The sequence below is a fragment of the Aythya fuligula genome, chromosome 2, assembly GCF_009819795.1.
Source record: "Aythya fuligula isolate bAytFul2 chromosome 2, bAytFul2.pri, whole genome shotgun sequence".
In the NCBI taxonomy this organism is placed as follows: Eukaryota; Metazoa; Chordata; class Aves; order Anseriformes; family Anatidae; genus Aythya; species Aythya fuligula.
The window spans coordinates 99,803,344-99,824,441 of record NC_045560.1 but is presented as its reverse complement, the minus strand read 5'-3'; the positions used below and the strand labels follow the sequence as shown (position 1 = coordinate 99,824,441).

The 21,098-nt window shown below is 38.3% G+C and overlaps 1 protein-coding gene across 1 annotated transcript; it reads right to left on the bottom strand.

Annotated features, from left to right (window-relative positions):
- Window positions 1–17,152: 17,152 nt before the first annotated feature.
- CBLN2 (cerebellin 2 precursor) lies at window positions 17,153–20,690 on the bottom strand. The gene is made up of 3 exons (XM_032181928.1): window positions 20,364–20,690; window positions 18,186–18,305; window positions 17,153–17,850 (listed from the first exon to the last, which is right to left on the bottom strand). The coding sequence occupies exons 1-3, from the start codon at window positions 20,688–20,690 to the stop codon at window positions 17,653–17,655; spliced, it is 645 nt and encodes a 214-aa protein (XP_032037819.1). The 3' UTR covers window positions 17,153–17,652.
- Between the last annotated feature and the right edge of the window lie 408 nt (window positions 20,691–21,098).

Genomic DNA, 21,098 nt, shown 5'->3' with positions numbered 1-21,098 from the left:
TTGCCCTTTTGAATACATAAAACCAAATGCCAGGAAGGAAGGATCTCAGACTTTTCACTGTTGTTATTTAGGAATATAACTCAGATCAAAACAGATACCTGGAGGGTTGTTCATTCAAGGATATGCATTATTATTTTGGCACATTGTGTTAATAGGAAGATAGAAAAGAAGAAAAAAAAAATACATGAAAGAGGAAGAAATATAGAAATATCTTTTGAAATTATTCTCATTTCCTTCAAGCCCATGCTTAATCTTTTTTTTTTTTTTTTTTTTTTCCTTTGGTCCCCTTTTGCCAGTGCTCTACTCATCTGCCAGGGAAGACTAAAAAAAGGGAATAAAACTATATTTCAAGATTTGTTAAATAATTCTATACCTATTTAGGAAAAGAGAGACCTTTTCTTAACAGCTAAATTAATATGTGCTTCTCAGGACAGTTCAAGAGCACATTTCTACATTTCTTTCTATGCTGGTAGGTTAGCCTTGGCATGGCCACCAGATACCTATCAAACTGCAGCCTCACCCCCCCTCCTCAGCAAGGCAGGAGGAGAAAGTAGGATGAAAAAAATCATGAATTGAAATAAGAACAGGGAAATCACTCACTTAGCCTAAACTCAGTTTGGAGGAGATTAACTCTATTGTCAATTAATAACAAAGTAGGGCAATGAGAAATAAAAAATAATAAAATATAAATAAGTAAAACTAAATCCACTTTCCCTTCACCCTTTTTGTTCCCAGACTTAACTTCAATCTATTCTACCTCCTTCCCCACTGAGTGGCACGGGGTGATGGAAAATAGGGGTTGCCATACTAAAGTCCATAATAAAGTCTCTTCCACTTTTTCCTCCTCATGCTCTTCCCCTGCTCCAGTATGGGGTCCCTCCTATGGGATACAGTCCTTCATGGATGTTCCAGTGTAGGTCCTTCCCACAGAATGCACTTATTCAAGAAATACTCAACATAGGTCCTTCACACAGGATGCAGTCCTTCAGGAACAGACTGCTTCAGCATGAGTCCCCCATGGGCTGCAGTTACAGCGCAGGATTGTCTCTGCACACTGCAGCTTTGCCTAGAGCTTGTTCCTGCATGGGCTCTCCATGGACTGCAGGGAACGTCCACTTGCTCCAGTGTCAGGCCCTCAATGGGCTGCAGAGTAGATATCTGCTCAAATGTGGTCCTCCATGGGCTGCAAGGGAAAAACTTGCTTCACCATGGTCTTCTCCACAAGATGCAGGGGAATCTCCTCCAGCTCCTTCTTCACTGACTTTGGTGTCTAATTGCTTTTTTTATCACATTTTCTCACTCCTTGCTCTCACAGCTGTTGCACAGAGATTTTTCCCTTTCTTAAATATGTTCTCACCAAGGTGCAATCAGCATCACTCATTGGCTCAGCTTTAGCCAAGAGCAGATCCCTTTTGGAGTTGGCTGAAACTGGAATGGGGCAACTTCTAGATTCTTCTTACAAGGGTCACCCCTCCAGCCCCTACCGCCCCTTCCCCCCCCTTTCCCCCCCCTTGCCACATAAACCCAACAAACTATATTTTCTCAACACAGCATTAGAGAAGTTCTTTTAACCTCCTCAAAATAGGTTAGAATTCCTTACAACTGAAGGCAGGAAAAACAAAAAATATGTATTTTAGGGAAGGACTACTGTCTCTTAAAATTTTATTTTCATGAAAGTTCAGTTCCCAGATTGCTAAAGCTTCCATGGAATTTTGTGGCTAAGGGCAACTATGGTTAGGAAAATTACAAGATTTAAAAGCAAGAACAAAAAGTAATTCCAAATCTATCTGCTTGACAACTAAGTTCTGACAGACTATCCTTTGTTTCCCTTGTTTATTTTTTTTTTTTATTTTTTTTTTGGTTGGTTAGTTGGTTGTTGATGTTATTTTATTTTATTTTATTTTATTTTATTTTATTTTATTTTATTTTATTTTATTTTATTTTATTTTATTTTATTCCTGTTCAGTTTGTAAATTCTTCAGGTTGGGACCTTGTCTTCATATATTTCTATAAGGCACCTACAGCACAGCATATGGAATCACAATTAATAAACATCATCTCTCCAGAAAATCAACAGGGTTATTCTGCTGCTAAATTGATATTGAAAATATCAACATTAACATGCACAGACTCTCTCTTTGGCTTCAGGAAGCACTTGAAGAGGGATTTAGGTAGGATCACTCTAGGCTTCTGAGGCAGTGGATTTGCCATTAGGACTGGCTGCTCAGGGGATGCTGCAGAGAAGCTGTAACTCTACAATGATATCTATGCCTCAAAAGATCTCAGGTCATCCGTGAGCTGAGAGGGACATACTATTGCCAGAAGGCATATCATATTCCTTCACTGCAAGATAAAGTAAAAATGCTTCAGAAGGATCAGGTTTTGCTTCTCACAGCATCTTAGCCTGCTGTAGCAGTAGACAGATGACCTATGTACCAGCAGATCTGAAACCACTGCTAATATTGAAAAGAACAACAATTTTATTCCAGCCAATGAAAACTATTTTAGCTACTTTTTTTTTTTTCATTTTAAAAACAGGATTAAGAAGGCTATTTTATTCCTTCAAGAGAACTCTAATATTTCTCAAGCTCAAAGTGACATCTCTTGTCTTAGATAAAGTTAGCATATTCTTTGCAAGAAGAGTTCTGTATTCCATTACTTTGTGGTTTGTAGTTCTTTGCAGAATATGAGTATAAAGTGGATAGTAAATTCTCCAGTTCACATTATTTTATAATCTTCCAATAAATTGAGAGCAAGCTCCTCACACTGATTTAGTTATGAGATTACATAGTCCAGGAATTGTTTCCAGAGAGATGAATGGTGAATCTACTGGTGAATATAGTAGTAATAATAATAATAAAGTAGACAAAGGTAATGATACTTTATTTCTTTATATATTTCTACAATTCTGCAAAAGTGACTTTCTGTGTCTCTATTTAATAATTATAAACAGTGGGTAACCATGCATATGCATGTTGTTGATGGAAAGTTTAGTTTGTAAAAGAAAAGTCTCAGCTAAAACAAAACAAGACAGATTCTGAGTACTGCAAGTCAATGCTACTATTTTACACAGATTAAAACACCCAGTTTCACAAAATAATAATCACAATATTAACAATATTAACAATATTAACAATAATAATAATAATATAATAAAATTATTATTATTATTATTATTATTATTATTATTATTATTATTATTATTATTATTATCACAATTGCTATATCTTTGCTGTAGAGTTTGCTTAATCTATGGACTTGAAGAATTAGCAGACTCCACAGCATTAGGGAAGCCTCTTATAAATTGGCTTATTGATTCTGACCTCCAAACTCCTAAGATCTTGGGCTTAAGAAAGGCATCTCTGTAGAATACCCAGGAGTCCTCGGTCTTCAAGTCCCACTGAAACACAACATTGACAATTTAGGTTCAAAGTTTCAGAATATGTATTTCTGTTACTACCAAATATGCTGTTTTCTAAATCTTGTTGTGTTTGAAGATATTTTCCTTTCCTTTGGAAACGTTTAAATTACAGATAAAACTTATTTTATTTTATTTTATTTTTTTTAATTTTATACTTTCCTAATGAACAGAATTTCTGGAAAATAAGCCACTATAAATGCCAACATCATTTTATTAACGATAACATATTTTCAATTTTCTTTTAAAAAAGTTCACAAGTTTTTTGTCCCTCATAGACCGTGGACAAATTATCTCCACTCTTTTGATGTAAAAAAATGCTAGCAGTTTTTTTGTTGGTTTTGTTGTTGTTGTTTGTTTGTTTGTTTGTTTTATTCTAAAGTATAATAGTTTGCCCCATTAGATCTAACTTGTGGATCTCCCATAGACATGCTACTACTACTAGAAAACACCAAATTCTCTTTTTCTGGGGCTGAGAAGAGTAGAAAGATCTAGGCGTTATCTCCATAGCCTTTCTGAGGTACTGTGTCAATACATGTATCATCAATATAACTGAGAATTCCTAGCTGCTCAGATTTAGTATTATTACCTTAAGTATGTGATCTGGAATACATTACTCAGCATTGCTTTATGTGTAGTTGTGATGTTTCTCCTTAGCCTGCTTTCTGAACAGATGATATGCTGCCACCACGCATTGAAATTGCCACAATAAACCATCCTTAGCTATCCACACAAGATACAAGACAACACTAATCCAAGAGAGACCTTCATTATGTCCTAAAGCCCTAATGATGCAGGAAATTATTGCTGTTTATTCTGTACTCCAGAGAAGTTTTCTGTGAACTACCTAATACATGACATTAAGATAAATGACCTTTAAAGAGATTTCTGTCAAACCGTCTTTTATGAAATGATCCTGTTAAAAAAATAAATAAATAAATCATGAAGGGACATAAATCTCTATTTTCGACCTTATAAGGAATCAAAACTTCCTACCTTATATATTTTATCCTGGTAGGAAAATGTTCTTCATTATAATTTAAGGAATGGTTTATGAAGTCACGAGAACCCAGTAATGGAGTCCTTTCTGATGTCATATAGAGAGAAATTCTCCATAATATAGGGATTATTGATGAATTATTGATGAATTATGATTACTGATTACTGATTCTGATAAAGAAAGCTAAAATTATAATATTTCCATACAGAAGCTGTGTATTCAGAACCTATGACATCTGAACTAGCAACAATTCAGAGAACAGCAAAAGTGTTGTTGTTATGGAGTAGACAAACTAGTACTTTTGGAGTTTTATATGTTTTCCACAGTTTTAGCTTGATCATGCGTGCATCAGCTCTCTGGAGCAAACTGATCATACTTGTGGTATTTGATCTGTTTTTTTTTTTTTTTTTTTTTTGTTTTGTTTTGTTTTTTATATTTTCTGAGCCAATAGAAATACATCTCCCCACAGTTTCAGCATTCAGAGAAAACTAGAGCCCCAATTTAAAAATGAGAATGCCCTGAAAAGCCTTTGTACACCTAAACCCCAGCAGGCAGGAATTTGCATATTAGTCAAGCAACAGTTTTAATCCCAGCACTGCCATCTACTGAAGAGATCATTATATGCTTTTCTGGAAGATTTACTTTAACTCATAGACAAATTATTATCTCAGTAACTGCATCACTGGATAAATGAAGTTCCTAACCAGATAAAACTGTAAACTACTCTGTACAGCCTGGCAAGATGATCAAATGACCTTAATATATATATAAATCCAATCAAAGGAATGGTGACATTTCAGCAATAGTGAACAGACAAATATCAACTCACTATACCTCAGCCTGCCTCACTCTAATCAAAGGAAAATAAATCCCAGATGAATTGAATGAGAATGGAATCAATTACTATTTCAAGTTAGTAAGAGTGAATAATAAACTCTTAATTGCTACATTAATAATAATAATATAACAACAAAACAACAAACAACAATAATATAACAACTACAAAGTAACAACAACTACAACAAGAACAACAACAATAATAATAATAATAATAATAATAATAATAATCTAGTGTTCCAAACTGTAGAGGGATCCATGTAAATTGTACAGGAGAAATACCGTACTTACAAAATGCACTTTTCCCTAGAGCAAGATGTAATTTCTCATGAAAAAGTATAGTAGTCCAAGTGGGGATGTGGCTTCTGGCTTGTTTTAGTGTGAATTGCACATACATTATACAAACAGCATACAAGATGTTGGACATTTTTCCATAGCCCAACAGTGTGTGTGTCGAGGCACCACAGAAGCTGGTAACTCCAGGGTGCTAGGACATCTCAAATCTGGGAGGCTCCCAATGGGACATCAGGACAGGGCCTGGAAGCCAGACCCCATTTCACCACCCTACCAGAAGCAGGGCAGCTGGAGGCACTGGGGTAGCCTGGACAGCAGGAACCTCCAGGTGAAAAGAAAAGCCTGTGGTCAGGCCTGGATGTGAGCCTGTAGATGAACCCAACTGGGCAAGGACTGTAGCCTGGCAGGGCCGGACTGTGAGGAGCTGCTGCAGTCTTGCTGTGGGGGCTGATGGCCCCCAGGGGCAATGTGGGGTCCTGGGTCATGGGCAGGGTATCAGAGCCCACGGGGTCAGCCCTGCAGGGACAGTCAGGACTGGCAATGCCTAAGGGCCATGGCAGAGTGTTAGGATTGCTCCTCCTAAGTGTATTCTTCTTTTTTAAGTGTTTATATTCACTGTGTTTATCTGGTCACACAATTCACAGACTTTAATCAAAAAGAGATAAAAATAAAATCCATGAAAGCGTATTTAATATATATATTTTCCATTATAGCCCCCCTCCCCAAATTGAGAACTGAAATATTTCAACTAAATCTACAGCAGATTTTAAAAATTGAGGCAAAATTATAAACTCAAAACATGCATCAATTATTTTTTTCTGTTGTTTTCAGTCAGCTTTTCGGGACCAGAAGAATCGTGGCTAACCAGACCCATCCACTTCATATGGACTTGGCAAAGAAGAGTGAAGAACAAGCACCCCTCTGGAAGAGCGTCATTCTTGCCAGAGACACACAGAGACCACCAAAGGGAAACAATGGGGAAGATGAAGACTATCTGGCCCTAAATTAGTCTGATGGTGTCTTTCAATGGGCCAACAGAAGAAACCCATTTTTATGAACACAAGCTTCGCTTCCCACTGGCATTGGCAGGCAGGAACTACTCATACTGGCTATATTTTCAACAGTTGGTAGTACTGATGAGTCATTTGAAGAGAATGAAAGGAACTAACATAAATGGAGAGGTTGTTAAAAAGAAACAAGAGGGAACAAAAACCCTTGAAACAAACAGTAGTGAGAAAAGAAAAATAAAAAAGTGCTCAGAATTCCATCCATTTGCTGCATTTTTGAGTCAAACACACAAAACCTTAAATATTTCACCTATTTTTGTGAATTGATTTTTTCCTTCTAACTTGGAAACAATCTGTAAAAGCTATGTCCCTTCTTTCATGCTCCACCACTATTGCATCAGACTGTACATCTCTATGTTGCTTTGCCTTACCACATATTTTTGGTATTGTATAATTCACAGCTTCTTTCACTCTCTCTTTCCCTATACTCATTCTCATTGCAGTCTGACCAGATGCATTACAGCCCTTGAAACCCAATTTATTTGTTCCCTTGCTCAGTCTGTATTTTTTTCTCTTTCCCTGCATTTTGTTACAACTTTTGCCTTGAGACTCTCATTCTGTAAATCTTTTTTTTCAACTCTGATAAAAAATACTAGTCTCTGATTCTTATTCTAGTATTTCAAGATATGCCCCATTTTTTACACATAATTTATCTTCCCCCCCATGTCCCATCTATCATTTCACTAATTTATTTTCAGTCCTACTAACAGCCCCCTCCAAACAGGATCCCTGCATTTCATTTGATACTGTTCTCTTGCCTTCCATATTCTTCAACATGTCATTCATTTCATTTCATCTTATCTCTTCTGGAATACGCTTGTTTCTGTTTCTTCATATTTACCTGACTTTAAGGTGCTTTAAAGACACACAATGGTAAAAATATGAATGAATAAAGTACATTATTGTTCCTATTGTCAGATTAGCTGATGCTGAAGCATTCGGGTAGTGTCTAAATGTCACAGAGTGTAATCATAAATTTTCCTCTGCTCGCAACAAGCCTCAAAGTATTGGAGGTGCCAGCTCCACATCCTTATCTCTTCATTCATTGTCTATTTCTAAGCAGATCTGGAGGGCATATATAGGAATCTAGGAATCTGTAGAAATATTACAAAGGCTCAGCCAGTCTCTGAATTATATAATTCCTTGCTACTCATCCATGTGAATACAAACAGCCAAGAGAAAATAAGTTTATCAAGGGGGGACAACCCTGAAGATTTTGGGAGACTATGTTTTGAGACTCCTCAGTCTTTCTAGTGAAAGGAAAAGGCTCAGGTAAACACAGAAGTGTCTTGTGTGCCAGTACCTGCCTGTGGGCTGGTATCCCATGCAAGGTTTTGGCATGCCCATAGGAACACATAGGAACAAGCAATGGTTGGTTCCATCTGACAAAGTGGAGCAAAAGCATTTTTTGCAAACAAGATTGCCAGCCTAATGGCAAAAGCTTTAAAGTAATTTGCTCTTGGTATCTTGTTTGGTAGCTTGGTTTTGGCTTTGGTTTCAAGGAATGAAGATGAAAGACTGAGAGAAGTGGAATAGGAGGCAAAAAGGTAAATGTCTGGGTGACAAGATGATAAAGAAGGTTCCCATATATTCCCTAAGAAGGCAGCATGGAGGCCTATCTCAGCTCACACAAACTCCTCCAGCATGAGAAAAAATAAAAATAGAGGAATTAGAAGTTGTGAGCAGTTGCAGGATAACAGAAACACTGCTCACATGACTGCACTGCAGTTTCTGGCTACAGGCTCTTTAGGAAGTACAGGTTGGGAACAGAAGAAATAGAAGTTATACTCTATGCAGAATAGTAGCTTGAAATCATGGGGCTTTGCAATGTAATGGCTCACTAGCCAGATGAGAGTTTATAGGTCAGGATCAAAGGGAGGGTAATGAAAATGCTGCTGTGATGGGTTTCCGCTACAGACCTTCCTATCAAGAGGCAAAAAAAAAAAAAAAAAAAAAAAAAAAGAAGAATCCTTCTTTAGATGACTGAAAGAAGCCTTGCAATCAGGAAGAAGATTAAAAATATTGATTGGGCATAGAATTTAGGAAAGCCAAAATTCTGCTGCAATTGCAGTTGGCAAGGGAGGTGAATGGCAAAAAGGGAGGTGAAGGTAGTTGCAGAGGCAAGAGAGGTAAATGGCAAAAATTTACCAGAGGTGCAGAGGCAAGGGAGGTAAAAGGCAAAAGTTTACCTATGTAAATATGGCAGAGGAAGACTAGGGGATCTTGTGATGAAGATATGGAAATGACTCTAGTGCTCAAAGCTTTATTTGCCCAAGTTGCTGCTAACATATGTCCTTAGGTTTTCCAGGTCTCTGTGCTTAGTGGCATTGCCTGGGGTATGCAGAGATGAGTTAAAGATCAGTTGAGCAAAGTGGATACATGGCAGTTCATGAGACCACATGAGATATATCTGAAGTCAATGAGGGAACTGGCCAAAATCATCTTTCAAAACTAGGTGATCAGGAGAGGTCTGTAGTGACTAGAGAATGGGAAGTGTCATACATGTATTCCTCTTCAAGAACAGAAAGAGAGAAAAGAGGATATGGGACACTACAGGCTGCTCAGCCTCACCTCAGTCTCCTGAAGATCACAGAGAATAGCATCATATGAAAGTCATCCGTAGACAGTGGTGAATGACCAGTCAAATAGGAACAGACAGAATGGATTTTAAATGGACAATTATGCCTGATGGGGCTGATTGCCCTCTCTGATGATTGGTTTGATGGACAGAGGATGATGGTTACCTTGAATTTATCATGGCTGTCAGCATGGTCTCCTCTTTGCATTCAAGTTGGATGATATGAACTTCACTGCATGTCAGCAGTAAAAACAAGATGTAATACTGGTTATGAGCAACAATTTGAAATACATTTTGCCAGATGGTTACAAATGGCTTTCCTCACAGATCATTACTAGGGCTTCCACCATTTTCTTCATTAGCCACCTGATTACAAGGCAAAATACAACTAGTCTGTGGACACCAAGTTTAGAGAAAGAAATGATTATGGTAAATATGAGGATTACTGTTCAGTGGTACTTTGGCAGTACTTTAACTAGAGAGCTGGGCTGACAGAAATTCGTGTAGTACAGCAAAGTAGGAAGTCCTGCACCTACAATGAAATATCTGCATGCAGCATTTACTGTCTGGGGCCAACTGGACAGACATAAATTTTGCAGGAAAAAAAAATAATAAAAAATGGATTTCCTGGGGTAATAAGTTGAACCCCCAGCAGTGCAAACTCAAAGCAATGAAGGTTTATTGCATGGTTGGGTATATTAGCAAAAGCATAGTCAGCAGTACAAAGAAAATGCTTGTTTCTCTATCTTTGACACTTGTAATCCCACCTGGAGTGTTGTGTCCAGTATTGGTTTCCCCATACAGGAAAGCAATGACACTGAGGAGACAGTCAAGCAGAGGAATATCAAAATGGGAGCCTACATGGGGTTTTATGTTTGTTTGTTTGTTTGTTTCCCAAGAGATCATTAAATCTATGTTATTGGGGAATTAAATATGACTGGGAACTTCTTTTCAAGTCCAGATTAATTCACCATCTGTACTGTTACAAGAAAGCATATGCTGATTTCCAATCTTAAGTCCAGCACGAGAGCACTCTTGAGATACTAAGCCTAAACTTTGTCATGCCAATTAAATGTTGCTCCAAGTTGTCTTGCGCTACACCAGGCTGCCCTGTGCATTGATAGAGCCCACAGCAACTCAACTCCTATCTGAAATGTATGAGCCTAGTTATTTCCAAGCATGATGTAGATACTTTAAGCTTTATTTCCTAAATATCTGACAAACAGCAGTGTGGTAAGAGAGCCTGTTTCTCATGGGTTTAATATGTTAAAGTACACTTGCAAAACAGCCTCTAATCAGTTACTTCAGACATGACCTATGAAGACCTGAAAAACATTAATGTACAGGTGAAAAGCATGCTACAGGCAAAAACACTAGAGAGGATCTGGACTTGAAGCCAAATAAGTCAGTCTCTTTCCATTAAAATTAATGGAAATTAATTAATTTTTCAAAAAACTATTTTTTAAAGAAAAAAAATATTTTTTCATTAAAAATTAGATCATGTTATATAATGCATGTGGGCTACATTTTTGCTTTCAGGTGGTAAACTATTTCTTGACTGAGGGGAAGAGAAAAATGCCAAAACATTTATCTCACTTTTTATATAATGACCATTGGTCTGAAATGTGTTATCTGCCATTTTATCTCTGGCTCCTATAGCACTGTAAAGATAATTTTGTAAAGTTTGCTTGGGGATGGCTTATATATTTGTTATACAGTGAGGCATTCCATGCACGAGTGGGGTACACTGTGTAATAGATCTGTATTGAGCCACTATACTTTATAAACACTTTCATAAAACGAAATGTGTGTGTGTGTATCTACTAAAAGTGTATGGGTATACACTTTTGAGTTTGGCATATATGCAAGAACAGTTAGCTACCTTAATACTGTGTTAACAGGGTTTCTTCCCTTCCCCTCTAATTCCTGCACATTGTTCTCTCTTTCTCATAAAGTGCTCAATCAAAAAGATAACTGGGTACTTAAAAATCTGGTTTCTCATTCTTGACCAATGCCCTAACATGTAGACAGGAAGGTCTGTATTTTGTAAACACCCCATTAGAGAAAAATAAAAAAAAAATAAAAAAATCCTAGCATCTCTATTGGTAGAATATTTTATGGGGATTTATGAGAATCAAGAGATGCCAAGTCACTTAGTTATGTAAATTGTGCTGAGAAAACAAACTGAAATTGTTCAAAATATTTACTAGAAGTCACTGATTTATATACATAACAATTTCATTTTGTTTGTTTGTTTGTTTTTGTTTTTCTTTAATAGATTTCTATTTCTTCATTAACTAGGGTGAGTTCTCTTAACTGAGAGTTTTGGGTGATGAGATGCGGGATCAGACAACTTGTGAGCAACCAACTAAAGCTGTCATCATTTTGCATGAAGGATGTATTACATAGTTATGAATGACAAGTTGAATGGAAAAGCATTATTTTAAAAAATGCTCTTAGAAAATAAACATTAGACTTTCGAATATGAATTAAAGAGTAAGAGAGGAGAGAAAGAAATGAAAGTGTTGCTTACACAAGTATGAATGAAATCTTTTCTCTACTGGATAGTTTTAACACATGAAGTGTAGGAAAACAAAAGAAACCACTGTAAAGAAGAAGAAAAAAATGGATGCTTTCTCCGTCCAGGTAAAGTAATTAGGATCAGGATTCAGGGACAGTTGTATCTAGAGAGATTATAAGATTTAACTGAAAACACATGCCTCTCCACAAAAGTTAGGTGAGAGGAGCAAGCTGCTGGAGTCTATCTACATCCATTTAAACTACATCCTAAAATAGTTTTACTATTATGGAAAGGGCCTAGAAAATTCTGCTGCTGGTAACAATAAATAATTTAATAAAATTCAAAAGATACAAGATACTTTCTGAATTAAATTCTTATATATTTTCTAGGAAAAAAAAAAAAAAAAAAAAGGAAAAAAAAAGATATAGCAGCAACATGAGTTCTGTGGTAGGTTATTTCTCTTAGAGAACACATATGAAATTGGAAAACTCTTTATCCTTTCTTCACTGAAGTCACCATAGGACTCTGCATGACTCATTCTATGTGTCAATATAATGCATCATACAGAAAACGTTTGCACAATCTAAATTAAGTCAGCATGTAAAAATTATTCCTGATAAACAAGTAAATATAATGGACATATTTTCACTTTCAGTTTAAATATGTTTTGTGGATTTCTTATCAATTGTCAATAGAAGGACAGACTGAATCTCTACCCTTTAACATCTCTTTCTGATATTCTGAAACAGTTCCCACAATGCATTACACAACACTAGAGATTCACTCATAACAGAAGCTTAACTGTTATGAAGCTTAACATAACATTCAGAACTTGAGGCAATGAAGTCTTTTATTTTTTTTATTTACTCTGCTTCATTTTACCTTAATATTACCTGAACTATGGCAGTTCTCAGTGCTTAAATATATAAGGTCACTAGCTATTATTTTTTTGTACTTTTGGATGTAAGCAGAGATAAACAGTTTTATGTTTAGAATGACAATAAATAAAATAACAATTTGTTTAGTTAATGTTTCAGAAAAAGGAAGGCCAAACAATATCAGAAAAAGTCATCTCTCTGTCCATCTACTTTAATATTTCCTGAGTTTTGGAGCATGATTTTCTACCACCTTGATATCATTGATACAGATTTTTTTTTTTTACTTTTATTTCCTTGCTTATTTATTACTTACAGAATTAATTATAGTACTCAATTACTTCTCATTGTCTTGCTAAGCCATTATTTATATTATCTATGGCACATAATCTGCAGAGACCTAGTAAGTTAGCCACCTTTATATTGCTGATGAAGAGCTGAGGGCGTTAGCTAAATACTCAGTGTATATTACTTGGAAAGAAAAGTGATATGCTACGTGTTACTTGCTATGTAAAGTGCATTTTCATGATTACACTCAGATAGTATAAAATACAATTTTTGAATTGAAAGTCTTTGAATTTTACTAATACTGGCTAACAAGGAAAAGATCAGCTATGTGAAACACTGGAAACAGTGATGTTTTGAAAACGGATTTATAACACGAGTTCATGAGATATTTGTAGGATTTTGGTTACACTACCAGGTTTATGATTAGAATTGAAATAAATTTAAACTGAAAAATATTTTTCATGTTAACTAAGGCTTTGCAGTGATTATTATCACTCTTTTTTAAAGTAAACATAACTGAAATCCAGGCCCTACAATTCAGGCCCAACGCTACTGATGCCTTTCATAAGATCTCCTATAGAGGAATAGACTATACAGAAGTAAAACAAGCAGAATTAGCCTCTTCATTCAAAAGACTATATATTTATTTTACTATGGTATGCTGGAATTTTGCTGATAATTGATTATATAAGCAGCTGATCAAAAGCTTCATCATCTGGAAAAATACCTAATCTGTGTCTAACTACAGTCATGATAGATATTGATAATTCTACGGAGTTTATAACCTGTTAATATGATTGAGTTAAAAGACAATTAGTAATCATAAATTTGTTTTGAACATTCTGACAAGTGAAGTCAAGCCAGACAAAAGAATCTGCTCCATTAAAATGGTGGTTATTTTACAATGAAGTATCATTATTTAACACCATTATTAAAAATGGACATAATTCATCTGATCAAAGATGGTACTGGAACAATTTTATAAGACAGCGTGAAGTTCAAAAACTAGGAATCATGCAATGACCCAGAGACCTTCCCTGGCGTTGCAATAGTATAAAAAAAAATGGTGAAAAACAGGTGAATCATTTTTTATATTATTTATTTATATATAATTTCAATGGGTTTTGAGATGACAAGTCATTACCAATGAAAATCGTAAATATCATAGTGATACTGATCTTTGGGTGCTTGTTAATACTATGAATATATCCTGGATTTAAATAAAATTATTAATTATAAGAATTATTTTTAATCAACTCTACCTGTGACCCTGCCTATTCCAGAAATGAATGTCACAGTGCAAAGATATGAAACCACTTTCAGCTATTTCTGAATAACTTCATCAGTAAACAGGCCCTTTTAGCATATTTTCTACTTTGACAGCTTGTGAAATAGAAATTTGGTCAATAAAAAAAAAATTTGGTCAGTATAAACTGATCCAGCTTCCAAGATGCTGACCAGTAATGAGAGATGCGGCACATCCATCACACCCACTGAATCAGAAGGAGGTAAGGGCACACAGATTTTTGAAAGACCATGTTCAATCTATGGATATAAAAGTTGAAGATCTAGAGGAAGACAATGAAGTGTATGATGAGTATTTATAATTCTTGATCTACGTCTGGCTTCTAGTCTGACAAATGTACACTGAAGGAACAATAAAACAATAGTTTCCAAAGACACCCAGGTGAGAAGGACACAGCTGGTCCCTGGAAGGGAAACTAACAGTGTTCTCAGAGGAATAATTTATGACAGGGTTACACAGCAATTTATGAGAAAGTTTGAAAGTTGTTGGAAGGAATGTTGTGTTATTACTCCCACAGGAAGCAGAGCTGTCTTGTGCCACTGGCCTGCTTCCTTATGATGTATTTTACAATTACTAAGTCTTGTAGTGCCTCTCAACATGAACTTTGCACCAACTCTTAATGATACACAATCAATTTATTTTTATAAATTATTTTAGATAATCCTTTTCTTTATGTGCCAGGAGGCTCCTTCAAGCAGCTTCACACAATATTTCTTGTTGCATTCTACAATGCTGCTAATGTATGTATACCTTCCCTAACACATATAAGGGTGTCTTTACTCCTTATATGTATATCAAAATGTCTACTGTTGCTAGTGACAGACAAATACACCTTCTCAAACTCAGGTACAAAATAAAGTGAAAGGGGAAAAAGAACAAATATGCTCCCCCAACAAAAACAACAACAACAAAAGACTCCAAAAAAGCCATGTAGCCATGTTTCTAATTAGTGTACCATAAGAATTTACTACCCTGTTTCCATTTAATGTAACAGTGGTATATTAGAGACCTTGCTTCATGTTCAGGAGGTTGATAATCATATAAACATATTTAGCTTTATAACATAAACATGGCCAAAATTACGGAACTTTAATTTATGAAATGGGATATTCAGATTTTGCAGCTTCATTATCTTAAGAAAAATCCAAGAATATGTCCAAAGAAAACCTTGTCATTAGCCTTGTTTGGCTCAGGAGAGACCTAGAGCTAAGACATCACTGTCTCATTTAAGGCAGATCAACCAAGATAAATGGGAAAACTGAATATGATTATGGTAGTCATAATTTCAAAATAACACTGAGGGAATGTAATAGAAACTGAAAACTTGGGACCGTGAACAAAAATCAGTGTATATCTTCTTGAGAGATTAAAGCAAATTTTAAACACAAAAACCTAGACTTAAAAATAGTTTTACAGTTTATAGTTTACCATTGGAACAACTATTTTCATAATTATTTTTGTGTTTGAACAAAAAAAGGTTGTTGTTCGCTCAGGTTTTATTTCTTCTATTTAAACATAGCCCTGTGATATTCGGCAAGTAGAAACATTACAATCATGCCAATGCACAAGAACCAGAAAATGCAACCCGGAGAAAAAACAAAACTTGAAACTCATTCATTCAGTAACCAGGTAAGTGAAATGCTGAAGCGAATAAACACCAACCATGAAAATATACCAAAATATTAAATATAAAATTGGCTTTAGTCATCTGAATTATCATAACCAACACAGATAACGTTTTTTTAAGAATATATGACTTTAATTGATTTTATCCCTTTGATGATAAATTTACAATGAAAATGACAATTCCACCATAATTCTGAAATACATTAGCTACCACTGATTTGCTGGAAATGCCTTTTTTTTTTTTTTTGTAGCAGAGGAGTAAATCTGACAAAAATAAATTCTTATACACATCTACCCTAGTGGGATAGCAAGATGAAGTATTTTAAATTAAATTAATGAAGTTAAAATCATATAGAAAAATGCAAACGTTCTTTCTGGACCTCCTCATGCAAGAATTTCCGCAGCACACTGTCATAAAAAAGCGAATAAATAAGGTTTATTTAATGAAAATGAGGTAAAAGTATGTATTTGATGTTGGCCTGGTATTTTACCTATTGTCAGTTGGAATTATAACTTTTCATAACCACCAATACAGATCACATTCCAACCCTGCAATTCTGAGACTATTTGTATTGAGAAGAATACACTTGACTAATAAATACACGGCATTTGCGTAACTTCAGGTGTATTTGCTGATCCTCTGAGGCCTCTCTCCCAAATGCTGTCAAAGATGTTAAGGGCAGCTCCTCAGATACTTGCCGTGGACAGGTCAATTGGAGATGATTTTAGTTAATTTGGAAGAGGAAAAATTTACTTCACCATCTTTCCGGGCTCCCACAATGTGTACTCAGGCATTAGTGAACAAATACATCAAATATAAACTAAAAGCACCCAACATGGTTGGTAAAGGATATCTTAGGGCACGTTCAAATAAGATATTCAAAGCCTCCATTGTTGCTTCTAGAAATGTCAGGACAATTCAGAAATGTCAGTTCCTTTACTGGTTTCCAGATTGTAATTGAAGAATCATGTAGCTCTTTTGCTCTTTTTCTCTCTTTCTCTAAGTAGGTCTATAAAGATCAGCTAGAAAGTGCAGACAGAATTGTTCACTGGTTAGCTTTACTTAGAGCTACAGGGTATATATGTGCTTTGTTTTGCCTTATTGATCAATCTAGCTTACATCTTTAGCGCACACAAACAAAAATCAGAAAAAAATAAAAAGTTGATGAAAAACCACGAACAACACAAAACAAATAAAGTTCCAATCGTGCAAATTTTGCTTCACTGGATAAAGCACTTCTTGACACAGTAATGTTCAGAATCACCCTCCCCCATAAAAATACAGGATTGAGACTGAAGCCATTCTTTTTTTTTTCTTTTTTTTTTCCTTTTTTTTTTTTTTTTTCCCTTAAGGCTATACAACACAAAGAAATAAAGCATGGAAAGAACACCTCATTGAGTTGAACACTTCATTCTTCTGGCTCTGGTGTGAGCCTTTGACAAAGCAATTGTGTGGTCCAAGTCATTTGTCTTACTGGGACAACAAGAAGAGAAAGAAAAGGGGAAAAAATTAAAGAGAGGGAAAAAATATTGGAAGAAGAAAGTCAATGATCCCAACAATAAAATCCAAAATTGACTTTACAATCACAGGTACAAATTGCTCAGGTCGATAATTTCATTTCTCCTAAAGATCACTGTCGTCTAAAACTAATTAGAGGCGCAGGTTCCCGAGGAATTGTCAATATTCAAAGTAAATATTGGAGTTTAGAAGGTTATCATTCTTCTACTGCGGCAGTCTGACAGGGTGACCGGAAATATTGTCATGTGTTGTCAAGTTCAGGATGTTGTTAACGACCGAATCCTTGCTCCAGCTCATGAATCTGTCTCCTATTTGGCCTTCCTTTATAGTGGAAAGACTAAGAAGCCAGAAAAGGTTGAATATTTCCACCCTCCCATGAGGTTACCCCTTTCCAGTTTGAGATGCACTTTGTCTTCTCTTTCCATGAGGAGCAAGACCCCATTGCTGGCTGCTTCTCTGGTGACGTCCTGATCCCCTGCAAAAGCTGAAATCACTGGGTAGCCGTTTTGCATTAAACTTACCTAAAAAGTGCAAAGAGAGAGAATCTAAGTTTTGTCAATGCTCTCAGTGACTTGTTTGTCCTGTGCATGTCATTAAACTTTTGCACAGGTTAGAAATGGATGAATTAAACTAAGGCAATGCATGATTTTCATCATGCACGAACACCCCTTTAATTAATAACCTACAGCCTCATTCTTTATTTTCTGGGTTTGTTAAATAAAAAAAAAACAAAAAAAAAAAGACACACACAAAAACAAACAAACAAACAAAACAAACAAACAAACAAACAAAAAAACAGTCTAGAGATGAACATTTGAAAAAGGCAAGATATCATCTTCTTTAGATCACAACCCACCTGGATGGTTTGTCTGTTATAGACCTTGACCACGTGGAAACTGAAACTATATATCCCTTTTCTTGGTGCTACAAATATACTGGAAGCAAGATCAAAATGGTTGCCAATATTAACTAATACCTGGAAAGTAAACAAAGGGGGAAAAAAAAGAGGGGGGATGTGGAGGAGAGACACAGAAAGAAAGAAAGATTAGCCCCCGCCTTAGCAAAGTGACTGTGAAAATCAGACACAAGTTCCATGACCAATATAAAGTGTACTCCAAATGGCATTTGCAGTGCAATTAAAAGTGCACTGCAGGAGAAAGGAGACAAGTTACAGAGGTATTTAAAATGCATCACAGATCATAAATGGTTTAGTTACACAATGATGAACTCCAAACCCTGTAGGATGAAGTGCAAATGTCCACACAGTGCTGTCAATGAAGCAAAGGTGACAAGGGGTGGTGGTGGTGAGTAGTGAAGCAAACCCAGAACTTATCAGCAAAAGTACATTTTCAGCTAGCACTACTGAAAACGGATTTGTCCTCGAGTTTAATAGAATATACAACTAAAATCGGACCATGATATTTTTCATCTGAGAGGAACCAAGAAAAAGATCCTCAGCACCAGCATCTGCCTCCCATGCCTCTCCATCCCTCTGGACGGCTGTGTCGGCTGGCACGCAACCTCCTCGGGTGGCTGGAAAGAACCTACACCTCTTTCCCGACAACAGTCTCAGTTTGCCATATATTTCAACGGTTCTTAAATCAAAACAAAATAAAAAGAATAAATAAATATTAAATTAAAAAAAAAAAAAAGAGCTGAGCCCTCTGGCAGAAGTTGCAACAGAAAATAATAATAATAATAATAATAATAATAATAATAATAATAATAATAATAATAATAATAATAATAATAATAATAAAGAATATATAAATAAATAACACGTTCCTGCGGTGCTCCCGTGGGGTGAGCCCCTGCTGGCTGCTCCGCTGTGCTCGCCCCCATGGGTCTTGGCTGCATCCCCGCTCCCGCCTGGCCCGGCGGCTGTCACTGTTTCCCGCGCAGCTTCACTCAGTTTTGCAGTCTGCGATCTCGGTATTAACGAAGAAAAATAAAATGCAGAAAAAAAAAAAAAAAAAAAGAAAAGAGAGAGAGGCACCACGAGGGGCAAAACCCCATTGTTTCGAAGAAAAGGGGAAAATTTAATTCGTTATTGTGCGAACCGAGGGAACAACGCCTTCAAACTCCCGAGAACTAAGCATTGTCGGGTAAAGCATATATAAAATACACTATACATGAAGAAACTTTTTTTTTTTTTTCTCTGCTGGTCTGACATTATGGGATCTTGTACACGAGGAATAACTGTGGAAACTCATTAGGAGGAACAGGTAGACAGATGAATGACAGGTGGACAGAGATTGGAAAAAAAAAAAGAAAAAAAAAAAAAAACACGATAGAAAACTGTGTGTGTTCACATTTTGTCTGACCCTGAAATACCACTTCAGGCATCGGGGACAGTAAAACAAAACAAAACAAAACAAGTACACTTAATTGCAAAAAAAAAAAATCAAGCGTAACGACGGGGCATGGACTCCGGGAGGCAGGCAAGACGGCGGGGAAAGGGCAGAGCGACCAGTTCGGGATGTTTGATGCTCTGTCCATCTGTCCGGCGTAAACCGTGAAGGATAACCCCGCTCCTAACCCACCGGGGCCACTGCCCGCCTCGTCTGATAACGTGGGTGTTGTACACGGGGAACACCCTCTTCTTCCTCTGCCCTCCCATCCCCCGGGAGGTGCCGTGACACTGCCAGACACGCTCGGAAGCGGCAGATCTGGCGACTGCCCATCAGCTAGCGGCTTCCCTCCCTTTGTCCCCCAAATGAGGATGCGCTCCCCTCTCCGCGGGGTCACCCCTGACTGCCCGGGGCAATCCTCTGCTGCGGGACGCCCCCGCCAGAGTCCGAGGCACGGGGTCCCAGGGCAGGGGTCCCCTCTGTACGTGTTAGCGATGGGACAGGACCGTTCAGCCCCCCCCCGCTGCCCCAGGAAAGCCCGGCTGCCACCTACGAGAACTTCCCAAACTCCTCCTGGGGAGCTGTGAAGTGGTGGGTCAGCGTTAGCAGGCGGCGGGGGAGCGAGAAGGAAATCAGGCGTGTAATACCGGGGGGCAGCGAAGGCAAAGCGGGCGGCGTCTGACCTGGTCGAAGTAGATGGTCATGGTGCGGTTGCTCATCTCGGAGGGCTCGTGGTTGGTGCTCCGGGTGGCCGAGAAGGCCACCTTGGCGCTGCCCGAGCGCACCGAGATCCCCAGGGAGGAGGTGATGGCGCCGTCGGCCGAGGGGCTGGAGTCGCACACCACCAGGCACTTCCCCTCCAGGACGATGGGCTCCGTGTCGTTCTGCGCCCGCACCGGGCACCCGGCGGGCAGCAGCAGCAGCAGCAGCGGCAGCGCCGCCGCCAGGCAGCAGCAGCACCCGCCGCCCGCCGGCTCCGCCAGCGCCCCCCGCCGCCGCCGCCGCCCCATGCCCAGCGCCGGGACGCCGCCGCCGCTCGGGCTCGCCGTCGCCGTGCGGGCGCCCCGAGCCGCTGCCGCCGCCGCCGCCGCCGCGGGCGGGCGGGCGCGGGGAGGCGGAGGGGGCTGCGCGCCTGCTGCCGCCGCGGCGCCCCGCGGCCAGCGCTCTGCGGGACGGCGGCTGGGCGGCGGCGGCTGGGGCCGCGCCTTCCTCCCTTATCCTTATCCTCCTCCTCCGCCTCCTCCTCCTCCTCTTCCTCCGCGCGGGGCGAAGGAGCCTCCTCAGAGGGCGGGTGGCGCGCAGCCTGGCAAGGGCAAAAGACGGCGGTGAGGCAGGGGGGAGACGGGCACCGGCGGCGGTTCCCCACCCGCACCCTCCCCCAGACGGCACAACAGGTTTGGGAGACGCCGCGCTGCCCG